The following is a 25,507-nucleotide window of genomic DNA, read 5'->3' as shown; positions in this document are numbered from 1 at the left end:
CTCCGCTGTCAATGGTAAGAGCGGGTTCTGAAATCAACTTGACTTTTTCCTCCTACTGCATGTGTCTTTCTGCTGGATCACACATTCATCTTCTGCTGATTTGCGTTATCATCGCCTCGGCTTCCTCTCATTGGGCTTCCTGGAAACGGCTGATGCCGTTGAGCCTCACAGCTTGTGATGTAATTGTCATTTCAATAGCATCCCTGGACTTATCGATTAGCATGATTCAACCCGTAGTATTTTTGTTGTATGTTGTAACAATCAGGCATTTTATGCAGCTCTCATATTGTGCATTCGGCCTCTTTTAATATGAGAAAAAAGATATATCACTACAAACAAGCAATGCAATGTCTCTAGATCACGCCTCAGTAGAGCTTGGCTGTATCATGCTGGGAATGCATTAGTCCTCAGGATACTACAAACTGAGGTCTATCAGTAAAATCAGAAGGAAGATTTCAGCCATACAAGCTCTCCCGACGCGCCCCCCTCCCATCACTGACTTGACCACAGACAGATACAACTACAGCAGATTTGACAGGTACAACAACCCCCCCCCCCCCTTTTTCCTCAAGAAATCCCACAGGGAAACAACAGAATTATTACTTTGCACTAAAAGTGACTAGATAAAAAAAAAAAAAACAGTAGCCAGATTTTTTCCCCGCCTTTGTACGTTTCTGTAAATCACGGGATACGTTTAATTTTGTAATTTCTGAAGCAAAAATAAGTTTTTTGGATATGTTTCATATCGGCCTTGAATCACTCCAATTATTCCAGACTCACACTATGCCCCGTGGTTAGGTTTTGGCAAAAAACAACTACTTGGTTATGGTTAGATTTGTGTTCAAACAATAACGTAAGAACAGTACATTAACATAATAATATTAATAAATAACATCCACCCTTAGGTGACTTTCTTACGTAACGTCAAGTGACAACTCCACATTTACTTTTGGTTTCATAAGGGACATGAAGCACGGCCTCCTGGGTGAAAGTCCTGCATTTGTTTGACCCATGCTCCACCCCTTTGTTGCATTTCTCGCTCTTTATACTCATTATTACACCACATAACTTTCAATAACAGCCGCTTTATATACTACGTCACTTGCTCCATCCAAATACATAAACGACCACATTAAAAAAAAGTGGAAAAGTCCTGTCTGGGATTGGGATTATACATATTATGTACTCATGTCTCAAAATGTAAGAGAACATTGATGAACAGGTTCTGGTCTGAACAATCAGTGCAGCACCTCTTAGTGGCTTTAGTTATGAAATTCAGCACGCATTAACATCAACATATATGAACACTAAAATAACAATTATTAAGTGTTTATTAGAAATAAATAAATAGTTAGGCGACAGGTGTGTGGAACTCGTTCCTACATGGCAGAGATACCGCCTCACTGTCAGAATGATTCATCCGATTGCTGATGGTGGCAGAAATCATGCCTGGGCTTTTAAATGTTACACAGAAAGCTTCTTAATGGCCATTAATAATGGCCAAGGTGGAAGCTTTCTAATATAGCACCATGTTATCCTGTTACTACTTTTGGCTGCATTAATATGATGTGTGCACTTTGTAAGTGAACTTTATGCGTACACACATGCCATCCAAGCACTTTTACTTGTACTTATTGAGTATTTGAAGGGAGCACAGAGTCAGCTACTATCTTGGCATGTCTACAAATAGACGTATGTAGTGCCATGTGATGCATTTAAAATAGAAAATAAGGTCAATTTTTTATTGTATTGCTCATTATAAGATAATTTTAAGGGCCAGTGTGTAGCATTTAGGTGAATGTATTGGCACAAATTGAATATAATATTATTAAGTATTGTTTCTCTAGATATTATAATTGTTGCGTTTTCGTTACCCTTGAATGAGCCGTTTATATCTTCATACGGGGCTTTGTCCTTCCCTTTCCGCCATGTTTATACAGTAGCCCAGAATGGCAAATGGTCACGGGAGAAGTTTCAGTTGGTTGCAATCTGCAACCTCAGCACTAGATATTGCCAAATCCTACACAGTAGACCTTTTAAGGGCTACTTAAAAATGCCTTTGATCTCTGCTGTCTTTCTATGGCTGTTTAAGGGGACATAGGTCTGACATGTTTTATTTGTAGAAATAGGAAAAGGAGATAAAGTTATTTGTGTCCTGTGGAATGTTATGAAATTATGTTACTCTCTGGTTTCACCAAAGCGGCAGATAACTGCGGTGGTGAAACGAGAGGTGTCTTATAAAAAATCAAAATCTATGGCTATTTTGACAATAAGAAGTTTTAAGGAGCTGCATTATCCACCCACACCTCTCTGATGTTGAATTGGGGGGACTGTGTCCAACGATCTTTGTAATGCAGCCGCTTTACAAAGCTTATTGATGCAGTGGGGTGCCAACACAGAGGGCTACGGCAAAAAAGTTGAACCTGGCTCAACCATTGAGGTCATTGTGACAGCATCCGTCAAAGCAAGGCATTGGACGAATCAAGTAAGTGCAAGTGCACATTTAGATTACTTTGTAATGTGAACGTTGCATTCATAACCTGTGTATAATTAAGTCGTTGATTGTCTGTGGCTGAAGCTGTAAAATGTAAAAAGTTCATTTTTTGGCGTGAAATGTTGTGGTGAAGAAATACGATGATCTGACATGTATGCCCACTTTGCTTAATAGTAACTGTAACATGCAGTTAAATATTCATCCTTCCCATGTAAATTAACAGTTAATGCCGTTGGTTAACCAAAGTGGCAGATAGCACATTTTTGTGTGGTGGAAATATGCTTCTCTAAGTTTACTGAGTCACTATCCATCACATTGTGCTGTTGATTGTAGGCTGTTTCTGCTATGATGATAGCACATTTTGAATAATCAAACTGCTCATAGCCAAGATGTGAACGGCTGTTCCTGAACTTGACTTTGTACAGCACAGCTTTGGTAGTCATCCTTCTGAGCACAGCCATGTGGAGATGAACCGAGGAGCCGAAATAAAGTTACACTTATCACCATAAGTTGACAGTGTCCGGTATTGTTTTGTCTTCAGCATTATTGAACTGTTAACATTTCAGATAATGTTTCATTTGGTCTGTTTCATCAGGTTGCTAAAATTGGCGAAGCAAGCTCTGTAATGTTAGCTAGGTCGAGCTGAAGTAGCTGTAGTAACGTTAGCTAGCTAACAGCATAGCCAGCAAAGCTTACGTTAGTAAAGTTAATCACCAATTACAGTGTGATGATGTAACGTTGGTTACCTAACTGTGTTTATTTGTGCTGTTATAGAGCCGACTGTAGAAAAGTACCAGATCTTATTGCCCTTTGTAAATGAACAATAACATGCTGTTATATACAGTATATGCTTTTTATAGTTTTACATAGTGTAATCCAATATACAATAAGATACTGTTAAAATAAATCACAGTGGCTGCTCTATTAAATAACAGTAAATTGCTGACATCTCTGCTGCCATTATTTTATTGTTATTTTACAAGGAAATTGTTTAGAGGAGGCCAGGGCTTTGTGTCCAACAAGGTGGCCCTCAGGAGCCTGCCGCTCTGCAGTAGGGATGAGCCTCACTGGGGCTGCCATTATCATATAATCGTTGCAGTCTGGTTTTCAAGTTTTCCACTGCATCTGAGTGACCACTTCAACTTCAAGACCCAAAATGACAACGTTAAAGGTGCTTTTTACGAGATTGAGAGCATTCTGATTGCCTCTTAATGGCGACAACTAAACTGGCGGCGGCTTGCATCAAACAGTGCTAACAGCGCCAACTACATCAAAGGGTGCTGACAGAGCTAACAGTGTTTACCTGAGGGGGAATCGGAGGGTGGGTGCTACGCTTTTGCAATGACACTGTTATCAGCTGTAACTTAACATTTGGGACAGAAGTATCCTCGACAGAACTGATAAATTTACTTATTTTTAGTTATTAAATTCATTTTTATGTGTCGACCCTCTTTATTTGCCAGTTCAAATATACGGTCTGACTTTTTATGCTGAGACTGGACTGTTTTGCATCCATATGTTTGCAGAGGATTTCATTTCCAGGATTAGTGTTTCCTGTTTTTATTTTGAACTTAACTCCGCATGTGCCTGGTCTTGCTTTACTTCCTGTCTTTGTTGTTTTCCCGCCTTTGTGATTGTCTGCCCAGTCCTCATTGGCTACACCTGTCTCTCGTCAGCCCTGTAGTTGCTTGTGCTCTGCTCACCTGTTCCCACTTCCCCATCACTCAGTGCCGGTTCATACCAGCCCAGATCCTTAGGTTCTTAGTTGGTTTATCTTCTGTTATGTTGGAGGTTCTGCACCAGTTTGCCTTTATCTTCCTGATAGTTTTTTATTTTTTTAATCCATGCATTGTTTCGTCCTTGTTTTTGTCTGCTGCCTGCTCTCCAACGTTGACGGGAACGGAAGAATGCAAAAGTTTGTTTATTTCTCGAAAATTTTGATTTCAGTGCAAACACTAATGATGAAATTTTGTACACACACACACACACACACACACACACACACACACACACACACACACACACACACACACACACACACACACACACACACACTTAAAGCCATCTCACTTTTCCTTCAAGAAAATCTGTAAACCCAGTCTGTCACTACACCTTTCAATGAATGTGTTGCATTCAGGAAGGTGAGGGTTGTTGGTTTTGGCTTCATCTTTTCACCGAAGGTGTTTGAAGACTCGGTAACATTCCATCTGTTGACTCTGCTGCCCACTGAAGCCATGACGACATTTTTAACCAATACTAAATACAAATTTCATAGAATGTAGAATAGAATAGAATGTCTCCTCTGGTGATGGGATGAGGGTGCTCTTTTTCTTATGGAGACTCTGGTTAATTTTGTGTTCATTTAGCTGCATATGTCCTTCATTTTTTAAGTAATACATAGTGTTATTTCTTAAACTGCCTGCATTGGAGAAAGTAAGGTGAACTTTTATTTATCAACTTGGAACACTAAGCAGCTACTTCATAATTGACCCTTCACTAAGCCCCGCCCCCACTGCTACTCTGTCAAGCTGTCAGAGCTGCCATGGAGCCCACACTGTCACTACTGACACACACGTTTGTGTATGTCTTTTTATGTATTTGTCTCTCTGGACCCCGAGTCTGAAATAAAGTCTATCTATCTATCTAACTAACTTTTTTTTTTGGAAAAAAACAAAAAAGTTATTTCAGAATGAAGCCGTGCATGAAAACAAGTGGAAAAAGATAAACATAGAAGCTAAAGCCTACAGATCACAGCGTAAAAGTGCAGCACCACATCACCTGGAGATTGAGACAGAAGACGATGACATTAAGGAACAACACTGTTCCCATAAAGCCGGATAGGTCTTTATTCACTGTTACAATCACTCATGTTTCATGATACGCCACTCGGCCTTCCTACTTCCAGACGTCATGTGAACAGCTGTCCCAGCGCTCCCGCCGCACAAGACCACTAACAAATAGGGATGAGGAAAATGGAATGATTGCCTTCATTTACTATGTGCCTGTTATGCCTGATGGTAAAACTGTTAACGTACTTCTTTCCTTGTTAGTCTTTTAAATTGATCAGAAGGTGAAATGTAAAGTAAGTGAATAACGGGTAAACAACACTTTTAAATTAAGTATATTTATTTATTTCTCTGTCTTAAAACCACACTATGCTTGACTCTGTTGTTTGAGCTTTTACTAATGGGCTGGGATGTAATGCAATCAATGGGTTGACGTCATATCACCCTGATTTGGATGGGTTGTAATATTCAAAGCCTGATACATAAGAGACTCCTCCGTATTCAATAGAATTTACTTTGTGAGATTATCTTAATAAATGAGGTTAATTCAACCTGTATCATTATATTATTTTCATAGTAATGGAATACAATAATAAAGCTCCATCAGTGAAGAGGCCCTTTATTAGTGTATAAAAGAGAGTTTTCCTTGCCACTGTCACCCAAATGCTTGCTCATGGGGGAAATGTTGTGTCTCTTTAAATCGAAGAGAATGGTCTAGACCTGCTTTATATGAAAAAGGTCTTCTGCCCTGATTTGGAGCTATTTAATAAAATTGACTTGACTGACTTGAGCCCCTAGCCTGGCTGTTGGAGACGTCAGAGTTCAGAGAGACACCATGCTAGGTTTGAATACATTTTTTTTTTTTCTCTCAAAGCGTGACAATGTAGGTGGGGTCAATTTTCTCAAGTGTAACCCCTTCCATAAATGCCAGCTCTCTGCTGCCGGATAGAGAGCGACACGTTTAATAATTTGTTAGTTCAAGAAAGAAGGAGTTCATGTGACATTCACCCTCAGCAGCACTGCTAACATACTCCCTTGTATGTACAACAGTATAAGACACCGTATGGCATAACCCCCCCCCCCTTGTTTGATCAGTGTAATGGGAGCACTCTCTGACTTCACATGGTAATTATACAACAATGGAAATGTACTTCATGATTTCTAAACTGGGGTTAAGGAAACATTCCTCTCGTATACATTTCACTGCTTCATAGATGGTGAACTACGGAGTGCATTTTGGTAGCTGGAAATTCTATGAGACACGATTATGAATTATGCTTTGAGAGCGTGTGAGAAAGTGGGTCTGGATGTGTCTATTATTATTCCGCGCTATCATTTTGCTCCCACTCTGGTCCACTCTGATTCATTTTTCTCATTAATTTATTCTGTTCAAATTTACATAATACTTGTGCCAAGCCTGTGGATTTTTTTTTTCTGCATAATTTAACAATGGTTAACAAATTTATGATGGTGCAACTATCCAGTCATGGCGGTCTAATCATAATTGTGCTTCCTGTTTTATCATGGATTACAATTTGAGTAGAGAGAAAGACAATAGTACATCACACCTATCAAAACAGGCTTCGATTATGAGTGGCGGTGAGTGATGTTTAATACAGCGTCTCACTGAACGCATTGTTACACTCTCTACAAGTCGTCGCTGCACTGATATGTGATACAGTTGGTCTGCAATCCCTTGTTCACGGCACGCACACCGGGGTTTAATAGCTCAGGAACCATAACAGCAAGTTCTGCTGCCTCCATTCAATAAACAATCAACACAGCCCATCAGCTCGCTTACACCGTCCAATTATCCAAACGTTGCTCTGCAGATCCTCAAATTGCTTCTTATAACTCTTGAGAGGAATTTACATTTTTATTAAATTTCCATCTTTACTTATGTATTTTTTTTTTCGCCTCAGCACCTGTGATCTGCTTCCTCACTTCCCATTGGTCTCTGCCCTGCAGCTTTGGGTGGCGAAGTGTTGGTGTAGCAGCTGCCTTTGGGAGATAAACCCCATGCAGAGTATCGATTGCATAGTGAGTTCATCTGCCTTTGATGCAGGAGAAATAAGATTCACTTTTCATAAATATTGCATGAACACAGATTCATTTTTTTTTGTATTTGATACAATTAAAAGTGCTCTCAAGGAAACATTTGCATAACCCACCCCTGGACACATACCTCCTCATATTTCCATTTGCATAGAGAACATTGTGTATTGGGGTTTATGGGGGGCGGCCGTGGCTCAATGGGTAGAGAAGGTCGTCCGACAACCGCAAAGTCGGCAGCTTGATCCCTGACTGCTACGAGTCCTGTGCCGAAGTGTCCCTGAGCAAGACACTGAACCCCTAACTGCTTCCCTGATGCTTCTCAGCAGCCCACTGCTCCCAATACGCTAGGGATGGGTTAAATACAGAAGTTACATTTCATGTATGTGTATATGTATGACGACTCCAATAAATTTGTTTCCGTATTTTCCCCCTAACGCCTATGTTTATTTGAATTCTACCTTGTGAAGTCTGCACCAATTCCCCCAAAACACAAAGATTAAATTAATTGATTATAAGAGAAAAGAGGTGAGAACGCATGACATTTTCTCGACAGCGTCGCTGACGCAGTGCTGCACATGGGTGAAATTGGATCTGTAGGAAATAAGTGTAACCCCGGGGGGGGGGGCAATCCTCATCCAGAGCAGGGGAGATAGGAAGAAAGAGAAGGAATGGCCCTGCCAAGTCCCCAGCAGCAGGGGCTGAGTTTGATGCATTAATTGGGATGTGAAGCTTATTCAGTCGACTGAACGAGCGGAGTAACCCCCCCCATGTGGTTCATCTGGACTCTTGCCATGATCCGAGACTCATTATTTCTCTTATGCTGGTGTTATTCCAAGTGTCAGTGGTGTTGAGATAGCCTTTAGACAGATAAACAGAAACAGAAAGATAATTAAATATGCTTTATTTAAAGGTGCTAAATTGAGACCATTAATATGCAACAAACAACTATTTGCTTTGTGTGTTCATTTGGTGGTTACAGTAACATCGTCTCGACTAACAGTGAAGAAAGTGTAACGCTCCGGAGTTCCCCATCTGGTGAAACACTGTTAGCTCCGTTGCCGTTGTTTGAGCTGTTAGCACCGTAAGATGCTAGCCTCCGGCTCAGCTGTCTCCATGTTGAGAGCCGCGCGGAGGCAACAAATATGCTCTGAATTCCGTATTGAGCACCTGTAACCGGGTAGCCTCACTGAGATATCTCTTTTACGCAGTGGTGGGCCGTCAGGGCCAGCAAAGCCTTCTCTGCTGGCCTAAACAGAATCACAAAGTTATAGCTCTTTTATAATTTAATAATTTTTCAGAAATACACATTATTTTATTTTTCCCATTAGCTTATTTTCTCATTGCACAGCTCCTGTCTTCCTCAGTTGCTCTGCTTACAGTGCAGCTTGTTTTAAGTAGAGCTTTTATCCAATCAGATTTCACCTCTATGTCTCTTGGTAAGAAGAGAGGCCCGAGGCCTGCAGGGAAGCCTTTGCAGACTAAAGTATATGGGGACGATATTGTTGATTGTCATAGTCTTAAACCAATCAGATTTTTAGTTTGACATGTTGGGAGTATGCTTTGAGATGTCAGAGCTGTCTAGGAGGCCTACAAGTACGTCAGCATTAACGTGCGCCGTGATTGGTCAGTGGGCTAGTGTGACAGTTGTTAATCTTAAGCAGCTAACAGAACTTAGTAGTAGTAAGAGTTCAAGTTGAAAGATATTGTAAGAAGTTATGACATTGACATGACATTTTTTGCATTTTGCTTGGTGTAGCTTTGTTTTTTTAACACTCAATGGCTGAAGGAGGAGAAACGGATTTGGGAGTTACTGGCAACGCCTTTCTGGAGAAGAACATTTCCAGAATCATCGTAAGAAAAGGTCAGCCAACCCCACAGCTAGCAGCCCTGACCCAGCCAGGAAAAGGATTTGTATGAACGGTATTCCTGGCTGACAGCGTTGGAGAAGCGTTGCACATGTTATGGTATGGTTTTTTTTATGCGTTTTATTTGCGACTGAGTGTCTTGGTGTTTGGAGCTACGCTAGATTTGCTAACCAAGGCAGCAACAAGACACCATAGCACGACAGGACACTTACAAGCTACGGTGCTTTTGAAAACTTTTGCTGAGACCCGAGTGGATCTACAACTCAACGAACACGTTCACAGGAGGACCTCTGACTGGAACTGAACCGCACCGATGTTCTGTACAACCGCGTCATTAAACTCTTTGTTAACAAAGAAAGGAGGATGGACTTTGTCTTGAAGTGAACAGCAGCTTTGGTAAGTGAACTGCTTTTGTTTTTACATCTGCAGTAGCGTTACTACTGTGTTAATTTGTCTATGGTGTCGTTAATATGATATGGTTAATATTGTTCCCTCTGATGTGAATAATATTCATCCCAGAACACACGTGCATCACCAGAGTACAATGTTTTTCTTCCGTGATGGGCGTGTCAGACAGTACGTTGGGTGGGTTGCCAGGTTGAGCACAGTGGCTCCACCGAAAGAACATATTTCCCAGAATTTAAGCTTCTGCATTTTCCAAATGCACTAGTATCATTCAAACATATTGTTTGGTTCGTAAGCCTCGTACCGAACGGTTCAATACGAATATGTGTATTGTTACACCCCCTGGAAACAATTAATAACCGTAGCTGTGGCGTCATAATGAGGTTATTAGGAGGTGGTTCAACTGTAGTCGAACAGCAGTGAAGGCCCAGGTGTAAAATGCACGGCCCGCCACTGCTTTTACGGATGGTAGGAAGCTGCAAATGGCCGCAGCATTTGGAGGCAGACTGTTGATGCCGGAGCTCGACGTGCTGAGGAGGAGCGCTCCTCTTGGTTGCAGGAGAAGAGATAGGAGAGGAAACTGCGAGCAACAAACTCCACTCGTGGGCCAGGCCACTCTGCATTTGTCCACGCCATATGCTGCCAGGGTCGCCGCTGCAAGAAAAACTGATGACCCCTCACTACTGACGGGCGGCTGCCTCAACTATAAAATCTATTTGATTTCTATAAAGAGTGGGAGTCAACGTATCGACACCAAAGATTCTTGCTCTTATGAAATGCAAACATTTAGTCTTTTTAATAGTTAACACAAGCTTTAACTCTTAAATTCTTACATACGTTATTACGTCTTTAGCGTCCCGACAGTTATACAGCACAGATCAAGCCATCATTAAACTCATATTGCTTGTAGACTTTTCGGAACGTAACATTAAAATTACAAAAATTCATTAATTTCAGCTTGTTGCATTTCATGTTTCTACTTTACTATCTAATCTTTCACATAGGCGACTGGAACTTCTCACCTACCAAACCCAAATTAGTCAGGACAGTAATCACATCACTTGCTTGTAATTATTATAACATGGTTGTGTAGATGGACAGATGTGATATTTCCTGTGTTTTTTTTGTGGGAGTTCCTCACCTGAAGCTGCTCTCTCTCTGTGAAAAAAATCTAAGACTTATAAAGCTTCCATCAACTTATGGAAGTCAAGGCACCTCTTTCCTTTTCTCCAGTCATGGCCACAACAGCTGAAGGCCAAAGAAAGGAAAGTGCGACGCTTGTGAGGTCTTCTGGTTTCCCAAGTGGGAAACGTGGCAAGAAAACTACTTGCATGTTTAAAGCACTATGGCCGAGGCAGTTGAGGTAATGAGGTCTCCTCATCAGTCCTAATATCCTGTCTTGGACGTTGTCCGAGCTATCTTCGATGCTTCATGTTTCTTTCTTTAAATCTACTTTTCTGTCATTTGGAAGTAAATGAATCTTTAATTCATTACACAATACAGCCATGGGGCATTGTCTTGAATAATTTAAAACTAGGCTGAGGTATGTATGTAGGTTGCGTCATTGCAATAATGTCCAAAAAACGGTTGCCTCCCGATTCACCAGCACATAAATTGGGTATACTGTGTATTATAAAGAACAACCGATGTGTTATTTGATGCGGTGCAGTGAACTCCCTCTCTCTGTGGATATGGCTGGCTGTCACTCACCGACGATCAGTGCATCCACTGCAGGTTACAGAGTAGAGACGAGAGAAAAAGGATCACCTTGTGTCTTCAAAATGGTGCCGTGTCCTTGGGTGAAGGTGAAAAAAAGAGATGTCTGGTCAGCTAGATCACCTTCACGGTGAATAACACTGAAACTAACATTTGAACGAACATACCGTCAACATGTCAACGTGTAAAAACAGAGATAGAAAACCAGTCTACATATGATTGAATGACTCTTAACTGTGAGGATGAACAGTTGAGCAAAGCAAACTGTGTACCATCACCCTCTAAAATGGTTCACTTGCAGAGCTGGATTCTAACTTAAATACTCAACCAATTTTAAGGATTAAAAAAAAAGTCACCTCAGAAGAAAAAAAAAAAGTCACAGGAAACAAACAAGCACAATTTTGACTCTGGATGTCAACAGGAAAAAAATGCATGATTCAGTCATTTGATCTGCATAAAACCGTCTGCATGGCCTCCTGGAATATGCACCTACTTTCTTCCAGCTTATTCACCTCTTCTTTTATATTACGTATGCGAAATACATACGTCATTCTGTCATGGCCTAAAAGTCCACCACAAATAGCACATTCCTTTAGCTCCATCTGCTGGATGGAGAAGAAACCAGGCATTCATTGACAGAATACTAACCAAAGAGTTTATACAAAGACAAGATCAGTTCGTACTCTCTACAGTGGTAATGTGTTGGCAGGTGTTTTAGTTATTGTCGCTGATTTGACCTCTGCTCTGGTAAAAGTTAAGTGGCCAGGGTGGACAGTGGTTGTGTAGAGCCCTTCTGACTGCCCATAATGAATTGGTCATTAACTATATGTTGTATATTGGTTACGAGAGCCGACTTGCATGTATTGACTGAAAGAACCAAATTTTGACCACCTTTTTTGTGACTCCATCATGGATAAAAACATATTTTACACAGTGAGAGTCACGTTGTTTAGTTAGTTAATTTAATATTATTCTATTTTATTGTATATATTGTTAATTTTTATATTTAATATTTATTACTCTGCTATTTTTATTGCAAACCTATATAAATGCTGAAGCAAACAAAATTCTATACGCTTTTTTCCCCCACAGCAGACATTTTGACATGTCACTGTCAGAAAAGCACAGGTGTGAGTAATAAAATGAAAGTGGAATTCTGTTCAGCTGCTTCAGTTTCAGGGTCCTGGCCTGTGTCTGAAACAACTCCCCATTGGTGCACTATATTTACCCTCCACCATTCTGTTTGAAGTCTTTGCACCGTATACTACTAACCCTATATAGCATACTGCTTTTTGCAGTTTGTATACAGGACATCAAGATACTCTAATGTTCTTAGAATGTCACTGCCAATTCAATTATTTTTTAGTTTTCCTAAATGTTTTTGCTGTTCCACCACCATCCAGGAGAATAGTGTCCAACAGCAGGACACTTACAATCAAGTATTTTTTTTCTAGTCTGCACATTGACTTTTGTCACTTTTCCTGTGCATACTCTAAAAACCTGCTTAGAATTAGTGTGTAGTCTGGATATAGGACACAGAGTGAATGTAAAATGTATGCACTGTACAGTTCTCTCAACATTTAAAGTGTCAATGACATGCACACTACTTACACTTCCAACAACCCCACAATGCAATGCCTTGCATTATATTACAGGTATCTCTCTATCTGTCAGTGAAGAGGGCCAGTCCACCTTATGGTGCCCTGCTGCCTCTCAGTCATGATGCTAAGCTAGACTAGTCTCTTGACTCAAGCTTTATAATTAACAGCGTTTGAGCACAGGTCTCCCAAAGGTTTACTGTGTTCAAAGACTGTTGCACGTTAACAACAGCCATTCTGACAGTTCCTCTGCATTCTTCTGTTGCTGCCACCACTGCTGCACAGAGATCAATTCTCCTGGAAACCGTTTGAAAAATGAAATTGACCCAGTTGAATACTGACCCACTGCACTGAAAAGATTTGTTTTGCCATATCTGGTGGAGCTTTAAGTTTGTCCTCTCAACACTGTTTACCCATCCAACTTCATTAATCCTTCTTTGCCAGACGGCCCCCAGATGTTGCGTTCGAGGACATCCCACTTTTGAGGTCTTACAAACACACGGGAGACAAAAGTTTGCCTTTTTTCCAGCAGTGATTTTGGGCTTTGAAGGTGACCTGATACAGCATCGTTCCAGCTGGCAAACGTGAATCTGACGACCTTGGATGCTGTATCGCTGCTTTGACTTTAAAATAAACTTCTAATTCTGCTATAACTAGTATTCACTTGTCCCCCCCCGCCCCCCCCATTTCAGGCCATTAATACTCATTTGCTGACTATTAAAACATTTTGTTAAAGCAGTCAGACATTATAACCCAGTAACGCCGCCAGAGGATGGCAGTAGTGAGCAGTGCTAAATGCTGAGCTTTTATACTAGATCTACATAATATTGGCCTATATATCGTAGGCTATGCCGAAGTTTATTCTGAAATCCCGAAACGGTTTTGGACCATGAAGCATTCCACGGTGGCAGCGCCGTGAGGAATTACACATTTAAAGTCGCATATTTTATATGGAGTTTGGCGGCATGATAATTGATTGCGTTGGGAATACCACCATGATCGCGGTGCAACATTTAACTACAGCAGTGTGCCGTGGTTCGTGGCCACGCTGGCTGCTGCGAGTGTGTCACCGTGACGCGCTCACGAGCTGCAGATTCATGAACGCGCGTCGTCTCTTTTTTTTTTTTCTTTTTTTTTGCATGGATGGGATCAGCGAGAGGGACGCGAATGAAAGGTAACCAACTTTAATGGCTTCCCCCCCATTCACCGTGGCAGCGACACGCTAACCGGCGTGGCAGACGGCGCAGAGCATCGATACGTCTTGCTTTATGTCGGCGTTTGGTGACGTTAAAGCCCTGAAGGACACTCTGATAAAAGGAACGCAGCCCCACACATCAGTCCGCCACGAGTAACGTCCACTAACTGAGGGTGTTTTTTGACCAACGGTGGCAAAGAATGGTCCTGTTCAATGAGTTTATCAGTCCATTGTCATGTGTAATGTTGTCTGTCTGTGTCAGGCCTCCGTCAGAGAGGTCAACTTCAGGGAGTTGAAGTGTGTACATGCATTGTATTACAAGTTGAACACGGAGCTAAATGTTACTGATTTATGACGACAAAAGATAAACTTACATTTGAGGTCCTCGTGCTTCCTCGTATCGTTTTATATTCAAAAATAAGAGGCAACAAACCTCGTTCGTGAGTTCCTATTGGACACCTGATATCTTTGGGGTTGCTACCTGGAGATCCCACAAAACAGATCGAGCGCATTAGAGCAGCAACTTTGTATTTATATGAGAAGTGAAACATAGATCAAGCTGCGGGTCGAGAATGTCACTTTATCCCGAACCTGTGGCGGATGATGGGGCTGGAATTATCAAGGTGGCTGCTGGGAGTCAACTGACTAACACACAGCATCGTGTGTGTGTGTGTGTGTGTGTGTGTGTGTGTGTGTGTGTGTGTTCACATTGCTATGAGAAGAAAGTTTGTTCTGTTTATTCATGAAGACTTGTCTTCTAATTCATTTATACATAATTTGTTATGTCCAAACATTATATCATTCAATTATCTCTTATTGTTCAAACTAATGTGTCTATGTGCTAAATATCTGCAATTTTCAGTATGACCAGGTGTAATTGTTTCTGTTATTTATTATGGTGTTTTTGTTTTTTTAGGTCGGTGTAAGGTTTCCTCCCTCTGTCCTTGTTTCCTACAAGCAGCAGCCTCACAGATAAGACAGACAGAGCTTCCAGCCGGCAAGAAGAGAGCTGTCAGGAGTGTTTGTCCTCCTGGAGAACATTTAATCAGCACAGCCCAGCCAATGCTGCGTCTTGTCTCCGCCATCCCAGTGCAAACAAGTAGTTATTAACGTCTACTTTTTAAGAAGAACAGTCCCAACGGCGCAGCTCTCACTTCAATTGGACCCAAACACAAGACTCCACTGAATAAACGACTCAGAGGAAATAATACTTCTTCTTTTTTTCACCCTGAAGTTGTGCATCTGTGTTTTCGGAACCGAGTGCAACCATGGGGGCCACAGGCTATGGCTGTTATCGAGCAGCCATCTTCTCCTGCATGTTCATCGGCTACGCGCTGTACTTTTTCAACAGGAAGACCTTCTCCTTCGTCATGCCCTCCGTGATGGAGGAGATCGAACTGGACAAAGATGATTTGGGTGAGAGAGTATCATTTTTTATTTGTTTGGTTAAGTAATATTTGCTCAAGCAATCATTGGGTCTGTAATGAGGCTGTCGTTTGACAAAAACACTGTGCAATAAATGCCTAAATCGGTCTCATTTATTTTGCTATCTAAGCTCAGTGCAAAGGTATTGAGCATGCATGTGGCAAACTGAACGGCCACCAGTCGGTTCACCCACTCTTTGATGTTTTGGAATTGTCACCCTCACCGCACCTCCTGCCTGCACATGAACCGTGTAAATGTCTAATATAACACGTTGCTATGTTAAGTGTCTTTTAAGTCCTACTGGTTTGATATTATTGGCAGTGAAATGACTTGAGTCTCATCCATCTTTGGTTGCCTTCGTGGGTACGAAGCTATAGTCTCTCTCTTTGTACATTGCTTTTTAACAGTAGCCTTCATTGTGTCTCTGCAGGTCTGATCACCAGCAGCCAGACCATGGCGTACGCCATCAGTAAGTTTGTCAGCGGCGTGCTGTCGGACCAGATCAGCGCCCGCTGGCTCTTCTCCATCGGCCTCTTCCTGGTGGGCGGCATCAACGTGGCGTTCTCCTGGTCCTCCACCGTCCCCATGTTCTCCCTGCTCTGGTTCTTCAACGGGCTGGGTCAAGGCTGCGGCTGGCCCCCGTGTGGAAAAGTGCTCCGCAAGGTAACACCGTGCCGTCTGCCACCTCATGTGACACAGATCCCCTTACTCAGTGAAATGTTCTGAGCAAAAGGAAGTCCCGCTCTGGACACGCAAGGCCGCTCGTGATGCCTGCAATTATTCTGGGCAGCTGGTTGAAAGGGTGTAAACCCGGAGTGTGGGAACCACCTGCTGCCAGACATGTTGTCTGTTTTTATCTCTGTACTGGCAAGTGGTGGTGATATTGGCAGCGGTGATAGTTTGAGAAATGACAGAGTTACCGAACAAACTGCAAAGGCCTCATTCACAACCAGCTTTTTGGATCATAAAGTTTTGGTGAATGGCTCACATCACAGGCAGGACTCTGAAAACAAACAAAAGCCCAACTCATTCTGCTGTTCTGCGCTCAGAGTCGACCCGAGAAGCTGCCTTAAAAGTAGCAGTGCTCAAAAGGTGAGGGAATAAATAGGCTTTGGCATGCGTTCAGCGTGCTTTAAGGGGATCAGATTACAGGAGAAAGTATTTATAGAAGATCCTCAGCAGATCTTTCTGAAAGGAAAACAACTTTGACCAAAGGTGTTTCCCATTTCTCAAACAGTCTCATGATAGCTCCAGGTTTTCACCAGTTTGCCATGGCTTCTGTAGCTCCTGTTCCACGGAGCAGAGTTAACATCTGCACACGGTGGATCGACATGGTGTTGATTCAGCCTGGGGTCCACTTGGCTCTTAAGTATTTGCCAAGTGGATTCTCAAGTTACTGGTTACTCTGTTGGGTATGCTGCATGAGGAATGCTCATGGCTGCTTTCAGCTGTGTTACATCATGAGGGTGTGTGGTTCTGATGACATTTCTCCAGCAGCAGTAAAATAAAAGCATAATCTGAAATTTGGCAAAAGAAAGAGCTGAAAATGCAAAGGTTTGTTGATTATTAGCTTGAACAAATGTTTTTTTGTTGTTGCTTTTTTAGCCTCTGAGAATCAATTTAACTAGAAAGGTGATCTCCGCCAGGTGTGTCTGTAACGACCAATGCTGTAATGTTGAATGATTACAACCCACAATTGGCTAATGGTCTTTTGAAAATGTGTGAGGTCTTTTAGCATGCATCTATAACAGGGCACCCCAAATATGATGCAGCTTGTTGCAGCAGAATGAGAGATAAGCCGTGGACAGACGCAGAGGTTCACACTCATTCACAAACTCATGAACCAGAGTGATCGCATGATTCTCCTGGCGGAGATGTGATTCGCCGTATTTCTGACCATGACCTGTGGGTTGCTTCAGGAACGTGGAGCATGGAAAGCAGCCGACAATACGTACAGTACATGATGGTTGTAAACATGCATATTAAAATGACATTATTTAAATACGTCTGCATTCTCTGCCTGCACTGTAGGGTTTGGGGCAAGTTGACCATCCTCTGCTTTGCTTTCTCTTTGTGTCTCTTTTTCCAACAGTGGTTTGAGCCCTCCCAGTTTGGAACATGGTGGTCTGTGCTGTCCTGCAGTATGAACCTGGCTGGGAGTCTGGGTCCGATCCTGGTCACGGTGCTCCTGCAGTACTACGACTGGAGGACTATCCTGACCATGTCGGGGATCTTCTGCGCCTCCTTCTCGTTTGTTTGTGTGATGTTCATAAGGAACGAGCCAAAGGACGTGGGCCTGCCCAGCATCGAGCCAGCGGCCAAGAAGGGGGCTAAGGGAGGTAAGAGAGGAGAGGAGAGCCAGCAGGTTTTTACAGTGGGTAGAGAGGCCACTTCCTGTGTAGGATGGTTACCTCAAAGCATGTGAGTCACATGGTGCCGTGCTAGCTCCCAACATCCCAACAGTGGGTCTGACCCAACAACCACGCTTGCGATATTTGCAATTAGTCAAATGCCTGTACGACAAACATCTGGTAACTGACACAGCATCCAAGGGGCCTGTTAATACAGGCTGAGTTGAACTCATGCATCATTGGTTTTGTTTGATTTCCACATAATCAACAAATAAGTAGGACTGACCATGCAGCTGTACAGTGACAAACATAAGACTGGGAAAAACAAACACACATTCAGGAGCTGGAGGGAGCAATTAGAATCAAGTAATCTGGAAGCAGGTTGGCCTACTGAACATAAATGAAGTAAGCTAACGGTGCCAACAGTCCTATTAGTGCCTACTATGGGGGAAGTGCTACAAGAGCTAACAGGGTTTACCTGGGGGGGAACCGGAGGGTGGGCTCCATGCTTCCGCGATGACACTGTCTGGACTGCGTTATCAGCTGTAACCACCATATTAGAGCGGTGCAGAGTTGCGGCAATGAGCTAACCAGTGGGTGTACTCACATGTACTAACATGCACGTAAAATGAGAGGTTTTCTAAAGGGACTCTGGCTCAACCACTTTTGTCCACAGGGACTGCCAAAATCAACACAAAATGAAAGGTAGTCGCTTTAATTATGGAGGAAAATATTTGTCGATTGGACTTGGGGTGTGTTTCCAAATGACAACCATGATTGCAACTTAACCACTTGAGTGTGATGGATTACAACTACATACACAGTCACAGCTGTAACCCCTAAACTCCTATCACTATGCAGATCAGACAGAGGAGGTCATTGATGATAATTCTGATCCTGACATCAATAATGTCCTCTCACGTGCAGGCAGAGCAGTTAGTACCTCATCAATAACAACCACTCTCTAATTTTGTGTTCATAGTTAAATATAAGTCTCATAATCCATCCCTCCTTGATCTGTGTCATTGTGGGAATTTGGGAGGGGACTATAAGACTTTTATTCGACTACCCCTGAGTAAAGATTAAATTCACTAATCCCCCCTGAATTAAATCTTTCAATCCTCAATCTGTTGAAGATGGCTGTGTGGATGGTTGGACATTCCTAGAGTTTTTCACTGATCTGTCTGAGAGTGGATCTTTCAGAACTGATGTAAAAGCAGTCATATCCCAACATCACCAGATAACTGCAGGACACGGTCCATAGATATAATACTGATTTGGATTGGTCTCAGCTGTACCATGTGATTAGCATGCTGCAGGGGGCCACTTAAACTAAACAAACATTCATGTTTACCAGTAAATTAAATAAACATTAACAAAAGAACATAACTCAAATAAATCAAATTATTTATATTCAAATTAACTGACTTCTAAGTTAATGTAATAACTTACCAAATGAACATGCCACAAGGCTTGACACTAGGCCCTTATGACAGATACCGTAAATTCCGGACTATAGAGCGCACCTATATATATATATATATATATATATATATATATATATATATATATATATATATAAATAAAATAAGCCGCACTTGTCTATAAGCCGCAAGTGTCCCTGTTGAAATATGAGATATTAACGTGGCAAGATGTTAGAGAAAAGATTGTTTTAAACTTTTAATTAAATAAATGCCGGTAACATCCACAACTACATACATACCGCAAATGCTTTTTTTCAGAACAGTGCTTTTAACAGTACTAAAGTTGTCTTCTTCAGTATCGGAATTGAACAGCCTGAAGGTATGTAATTACTTCGTCACACATTTTCTCGGCGAAAATACAGGAAGCTTTTGTCGTCTTTTTGCAGCGAGTCAGTTCTTCATGCTGCCGTCTCCAGCGTCTCACCATCGATTCATTGATGCCGAGCGTACGTGCAGCAGCTCTATTTCCTTCTTCGACAGCCAGATGGATCGCTTTTAACTTGAAAGCCGCATTATATGCATTTCTTCGTGTCTTTTCCATGATGAGGGTGCGTGCACGAAGCGCAAAATAGGTGATCTGAAGAATTAAGTGTGAGTGAGTTTGCCGAAACAGTTTCATTGGTCCACTGTGACCTGTTCGGTAATTTCATTGGTCTGATATGACGAGGTTAAATGTGTTGGCGGTGGGAAGCTAGTTAGCCTGTGAAAATCCATCAATTAGCCGCATCATTGTAAAAGCCGCAGTCTCAAAGCATGTGAAAAAAAGTAGCGGCTTATATACCGGAATTTACGGTAAGTCAGATATTTAACTGCATTTCACAGCAGCAACTGCACTTATCCCACTGTATCAATTTATTTTATTGTGAATTTGTGAGTATCGCTGACATGCAGTGTAGAGTAAGTTATTACTATAGTTTTATAACCCACACATACCAGTACCCTTACTGCATACTGTGCTGCATGTATATCCACCCATTGCTGATTTCTAGTTTATTTGACATTGTGAACGTCTATCCCCTCCCCAGGCAACAGTGAGAGCACCCTGAGTGAGTTCCTCCTCTCCCCTTTCCTGTGGGTGCTGTCTCTGGGCTACTTGGTGGTGTTCGGGGTGAAGACAGCTGCCACTGACTGGGGACAGTTGTTCCTCATGCAGGAGAAAGGCCAGACTGTTCTCATGGGTGTGCATTTTTTTTAATTGTCCCTCGCCTCTCACTGGTTTTACACTCCATCTGACCGGGGTGCTGACATCAGCTGCTTTGTTTCCCACAGGGAGTACCTACATGAGTGCCTTGGAGGTGGGGGGTTTCGTGGGCAGCCTTGCAGCAGGATTCCTCTCTGATCGAGCCGTAGCTCGGGTGAGTAACGGAGCTTGGATAGATCAGGCAAAACATGACTGGGATTATTGAGCGGGGTTCAGTACCATCCTCACTGACGAGACGCCGCAGGTGCTCATCCAGGCTCTTGTCATCAATCGCCCCAAGTTCTACCACACAACTTCCCTTCTCCGTTCTCTACACTGGCTACCTGTAAGAGCTCATCCAGTTTAAGACTCTGGTGCTAGCCTACAGGGCAGTGAAAGGAACAGCTCCTTCCTATCTCCAGGCCATGGTCAAGCCCTACACCCCCGCCCGACCACTTCGCTCTGCTGCCTCGGGGCGATTGGTTGCCCCATCGCTCAAAGGTCCCTGCGGCCGATCGACCCGGTCACGGCTGTTTTCTGTCCTGGCCCCACAGTGGTGGAATGAACTTCCCACTGACGTCAGGACAGCAGAGTCGCTGTCCATCTTTCAGAGCAGGCTGAAAACCCACCTCTTCAGGAAGTGCTACCCTGAGCCTTCCACTTAGCACTTATTGTATTCATACTAGCTTGTTGCACTTATTGTATTCGTATTACTTTCTTGCACTTACTGTTTTTGTTTGTTTCTGCACTGTACTTTGGCTCTGAGTTATGCTCTGCTTCATGCTCTTAGATGCTTGTTTGGAAAAGGAGATGTACTTATGACTTCTGGTGACTAGTAGTTCTCTTTAATACCTATGTTGAATACACTTATTGTAAGTCGCTTTGGAAAAAAGCGTCTGCTAAATGACTGTAATGTAATGTAATCCTCTCTTTGACTTCCTCCAGCAAGGCTTGGGCACCCACGGCAACCCTCGCCACGGCCTGCTCATTTTCATGATGGCCGGTATGTGTGTGTCCATGTACCTCTTCAGGGTCACTATCACACCTGAGATGCCAACGGTAATTGCAACTTCATTTCTTTTCTTTACTTTCTAAAATGCTTGAAGTGGACATCACAGGGGCTCATTGTGTTTGTACAGGAGGCTGCTCTTTGGGTCCAAATCCTTCATCCCGTCTCTGTCCTCGTTGGTGTATCAGAAAAAGAGGTACGCTCACGAACGTTGAGGATTTCGTGGGTATAAAAGATTTGCTGTATTGAATCTTAGGAAAGCGTTCGAGAGCACTGTGTTTTCTCATTGTTGCACACAGATCTGGATCCTGTTCCTCGGTGCTATGTTTGGATTTTCTTCTTACGGACCCATTGCCTTGTTCGGGGTGATAGCCAGTGAAAGTGCTCCTTCAAATTTTTGTGGAACCTCTCATGCTGTTGTAGCTCTGATGGCTAATGGTAAATTCACATAAACCAGCAGAAACACCTGTAGTATTCCAGCATTGACACGTTTGCATGACCAAACAAGCTTTCCTTTTTTTGCAGTTGGGGCTTTTATGGCGGGCCTTCCCTTCAGCACCATCGCCAAGCAACACAGCTGGGACATGGCCTTCTGGGTTGCCGAGGTGATCATGGCCGTGGCCACCGTTGGCTTCTTCCTCGCGCGCAACATCTGCACCAAGATGGGACGGATCGCAGAGAAAACTGACTAATGTGTCTTCCTGAAATAAGCCAACCGTCGACGTCCTGTTATGTGACTAGACGGATAGTGTTCTCGCTCTGTTGACGGCTCTTTATACAGAATACTGCACATTAATACAATGCAAATTAGACCTAACGAAACCACTGTCACGCGGACTAACCTCGGAAAAAAAACCTTAAGATTCACAATCAGGTGCTTTAGTCACACACAGATGTTTCCTCACATTAAACCTAGAGATGCTCTGATATCAGATATACAGTTATGTTCATAATAATAGCAGTGTGTTTAAAAAGGTGAGTAAACCTCAAAATTCTTCAAATAAATTGTATTTTAATGAACACAAATGCATTGGGGACACTGCACATTCTATTTCAAAGCAAGAAAATTGGAAAAAGTAATTGAATTTGATAATATTTTACAGAAAGTCAAGAAATATAATGTTAAAAAAAATAGCAGTGTTGACATCTTTCTTTACAAACTCAAAAATGTACTGTATAAACTAAGAAATGCTTGAAGATTCAACTTTCCTGAGAATCATAAACTAATATTTAGTTGCATAACCACGGTTTCTGATAACTGCTTCACATCTGTGGCACATGGAGTCGACCAACTTCTGGCACCGGTCAACAGGTATTGCAGCCCAGGACAATTGTACTGCGTTCCACAATTCCTCTGCATTTCTTGGTTTTGCCTCATGAACAGCATTTTTTATGTCAGCCCACAAGTTTTCTATGGGATTAAGGTCCGGGGATTGTGCTGGCCACTCCATTACTTGAATTCTGTTTGTCTGGAACCATGATTTTGCTCGCTTGCTGGTGTGTTTGGGGTCATTGTCTTGTTGAAACACCCATTTCAAGGGCATTTCCTCTTCAGCATACGGCAACATGACTTCTTCCAGTATTCTGATGTACTCAAACTGATCCATGATCCCTGGTATGCGATAAATAGGACCAACACCATAGTACGAGAAACATCCCCATATCATAATGCTTGCACCACCATGCTTCACCGTCTTCACTGTGTACTGTGGCTTGAATTCAGTGTTTGCAGGACGTCTGACAAACTGTCTGTGGCCCTTAGACCCAAAAAGAACAATCTTACTCTCATCAGTCCACAAAATATTACGCCATTTCTTTTTAGGCCAGTCAATGTGTTCTTTGGCATATTGTAACCGCTTCAGCACATGTATTTTTTTTAACAATGGGACTTTGCGGGGGCTTCTTGCTGGTAGCTTGGCTTCACATAGACGTCGTCTGATTGTTACAGTACTTGCAGGCAATCTTAGATCTTCTTTGATCCTCCTGGAGCTGATCATTGGCTGAGCCTTTGCCATTTTGGTTATTCTTCGATCCATTCGAATAGTCGTTTTTCTTTTTCTTCCTCGCCTTTCTGGTTTTGGCTGCCATTTTAAAGCATTTGATATCATTTTAGCTGAACAGCCTATCATTTTCTGCACTTCTTTATAGGTTTTCCCCTCTTTTATTAATTTCTTAATCAAAGAACGCTCTTCTTCTGAACAGTGTCTTGAACGATCCATTTTACTCTGTTTTTCAAGGACAAATGCACAGCCAGCATATGCAGCGTCAGTTGCCTTGATCCTTAAATAAGGGCCACCTGTTTAACACCTATTTTGTTCACATAATCAATGACCTCACTAATTGAACTCGGCAGTGCTATTTTTTTGAACACGCCCCTTTCAGTAAATGATTCAGTTTCACAGAATCAGCAGCATGCATGTCATGCCTGTTGGGTCTGTTGGTTTTCTATACCTTTACTAAACCTTCTAGAAACTTACCTGCAGTGTAGAAGTTGAAATTCTAACAAAAACAGTGATTTATCTTGCTAGTGATGTGGGACTGCTATTATTTTGAACACAACTGTAGGTCTGATACTGACTCAAATAGCTGGATATCTGTGGCTATAGGACGATCTGGTATTAGGATACTGTTATTAAAATTAATAATGATATAAAATAACAATTCACTACATTTATATAGCAGTATTTATTTGTAACATTCTGTGTTACAAAGCAATGTTTAAGTCAAACCTGGTGTTGCCTTGCACATAAAAGAATGATCCTAGTCTCTTCTACACAGTGAGGCATAAAGCTTCTTAATTAAACACTGGTATCGGATCAGTACTCTGTATGCACCGATACCCACAGCCCAGGTATCAGTATTGGTAACTGAAAAAGTCTGATCAGTGCATCCCTAATTCAACAACACGAAGATGGCAGATGGCAACTGTTCGTCCCAAGCTAACATTTTAAAGGAGCAGTGTGTAGGATGTAGTGGCATCTAGTGGTGAAGTTGCAGATTGCAACCAACTAAACACCCCTCCGCTCACCCCTCCCTTTCCGAGCATGTCGGAGAACTCCTGCGGCCAGTGTTTGGTTTCTCCGTTCTGATTTACTGTAGAAACAACAAGATTTGAAGGGCTCATTACAAGCTAAAGAACGTTTCTTATTTTCAGGTCGTTGTACACCAATAAATACATAAGTATTATATTACATTTCTGCCAATAGAACCTACACACCGGCCCTTTTTATTGCTTCCAGTTTTCATGTGGAGACATTTAACATTTAAGACGGCTGTATACTAAAATGAACATGGACATGAAAGTGTCTTGTCTAGGTATGTGCACCAGTGTCGTAGCATGTGTCATGGTCAAAACTGTAAAAGTCTCATTATTTTACGGAAATTAAGTAATAGGAGAGCATGTTATTTTTATACACAGTTGTGTGCTGCATGATCCAGAATGTCACTGATGCAGACTTCCTGGGCCATGTGAGCTTGTGTGATCGGACGCGTCTTTAAAGATAGACGAACATCAAAGTACAGGTGTTTAATCACTGCCACTGTGGTTGCGTACAGAAGTTTTGTGTGCAGCCTTGTATACTGCTGTTAACGTTCTCATCTCAAAAAAAATCTGTGACTTTTGACAACTCCAATTACTGGTGATTGTACCATGGACATCTAATAAATGTGAAGTTTGCTTTGATTTAACTAGCAGTAGTTAAAATCTGTCTCTTGCTTTTAGCCAATTCTGAAAAGAACTTGCTATGAAGCACACAGGCACACCTTTGCTTCTTCTCTTCCTGTTCTTTCCTCTCTCGTCTTTTGTTTCAAAGGCATGACTGTTTGCTCAACTTGACAGATTATGTGCCTGAACTAGCGACCGTATATCTTATCGTCTCGTCACATGATCAAATAGAGACTTGACATTCGACAGTATCGGCATAGCGAGCTATCGTCATTGCAAA

General features: G+C 42.1%; 1 protein-coding gene across 2 annotated transcripts; it reads left to right on the top strand.

Moving 5' to 3' along the window:
* On the top strand, positions 1–25,507 carry slc37a4b (solute carrier family 37 member 4b). 2 transcript variants are annotated; one of them, XM_068721408.1, is made up of 10 exons: positions 1–14; positions 15,031–15,530; positions 15,970–16,202; positions 17,632–17,878; positions 20,400–20,552; positions 20,644–20,729; positions 21,500–21,613; positions 21,694–21,759; positions 21,863–22,001; positions 22,089–25,507. In XM_068721408.1, exons 2-10 carry the CDS (start codon positions 15,383–15,385, stop codon positions 22,253–22,255), a joined length of 1,353 nt encoding a protein of 450 aa, XP_068577509.1. In that variant the 5' UTR covers positions 1–14; positions 15,031–15,382; the 3' UTR covers positions 22,256–25,507. The 2 variants fall into 2 exon arrangements, with proteins under 2 accessions (XP_068577509.1, XP_068577508.1); XM_068721407.1 differs by lacking the exon at positions 1–14 and adding an exon at positions 14,007–14,093.

Source organism: Cebidichthys violaceus, unplaced genomic scaffold, assembly GCF_023349555.1.
Source record: "Cebidichthys violaceus isolate CVI_PGR_0920_01 unplaced genomic scaffold, fCebVio1.0.p SCAF_27, whole genome shotgun sequence".
NCBI classification, from domain to species: Eukaryota; Metazoa; Chordata; class Actinopteri; order Perciformes; family Stichaeidae; genus Cebidichthys; species Cebidichthys violaceus.
This window is presented reverse-complemented; position numbering and strand designations above follow the sequence as displayed.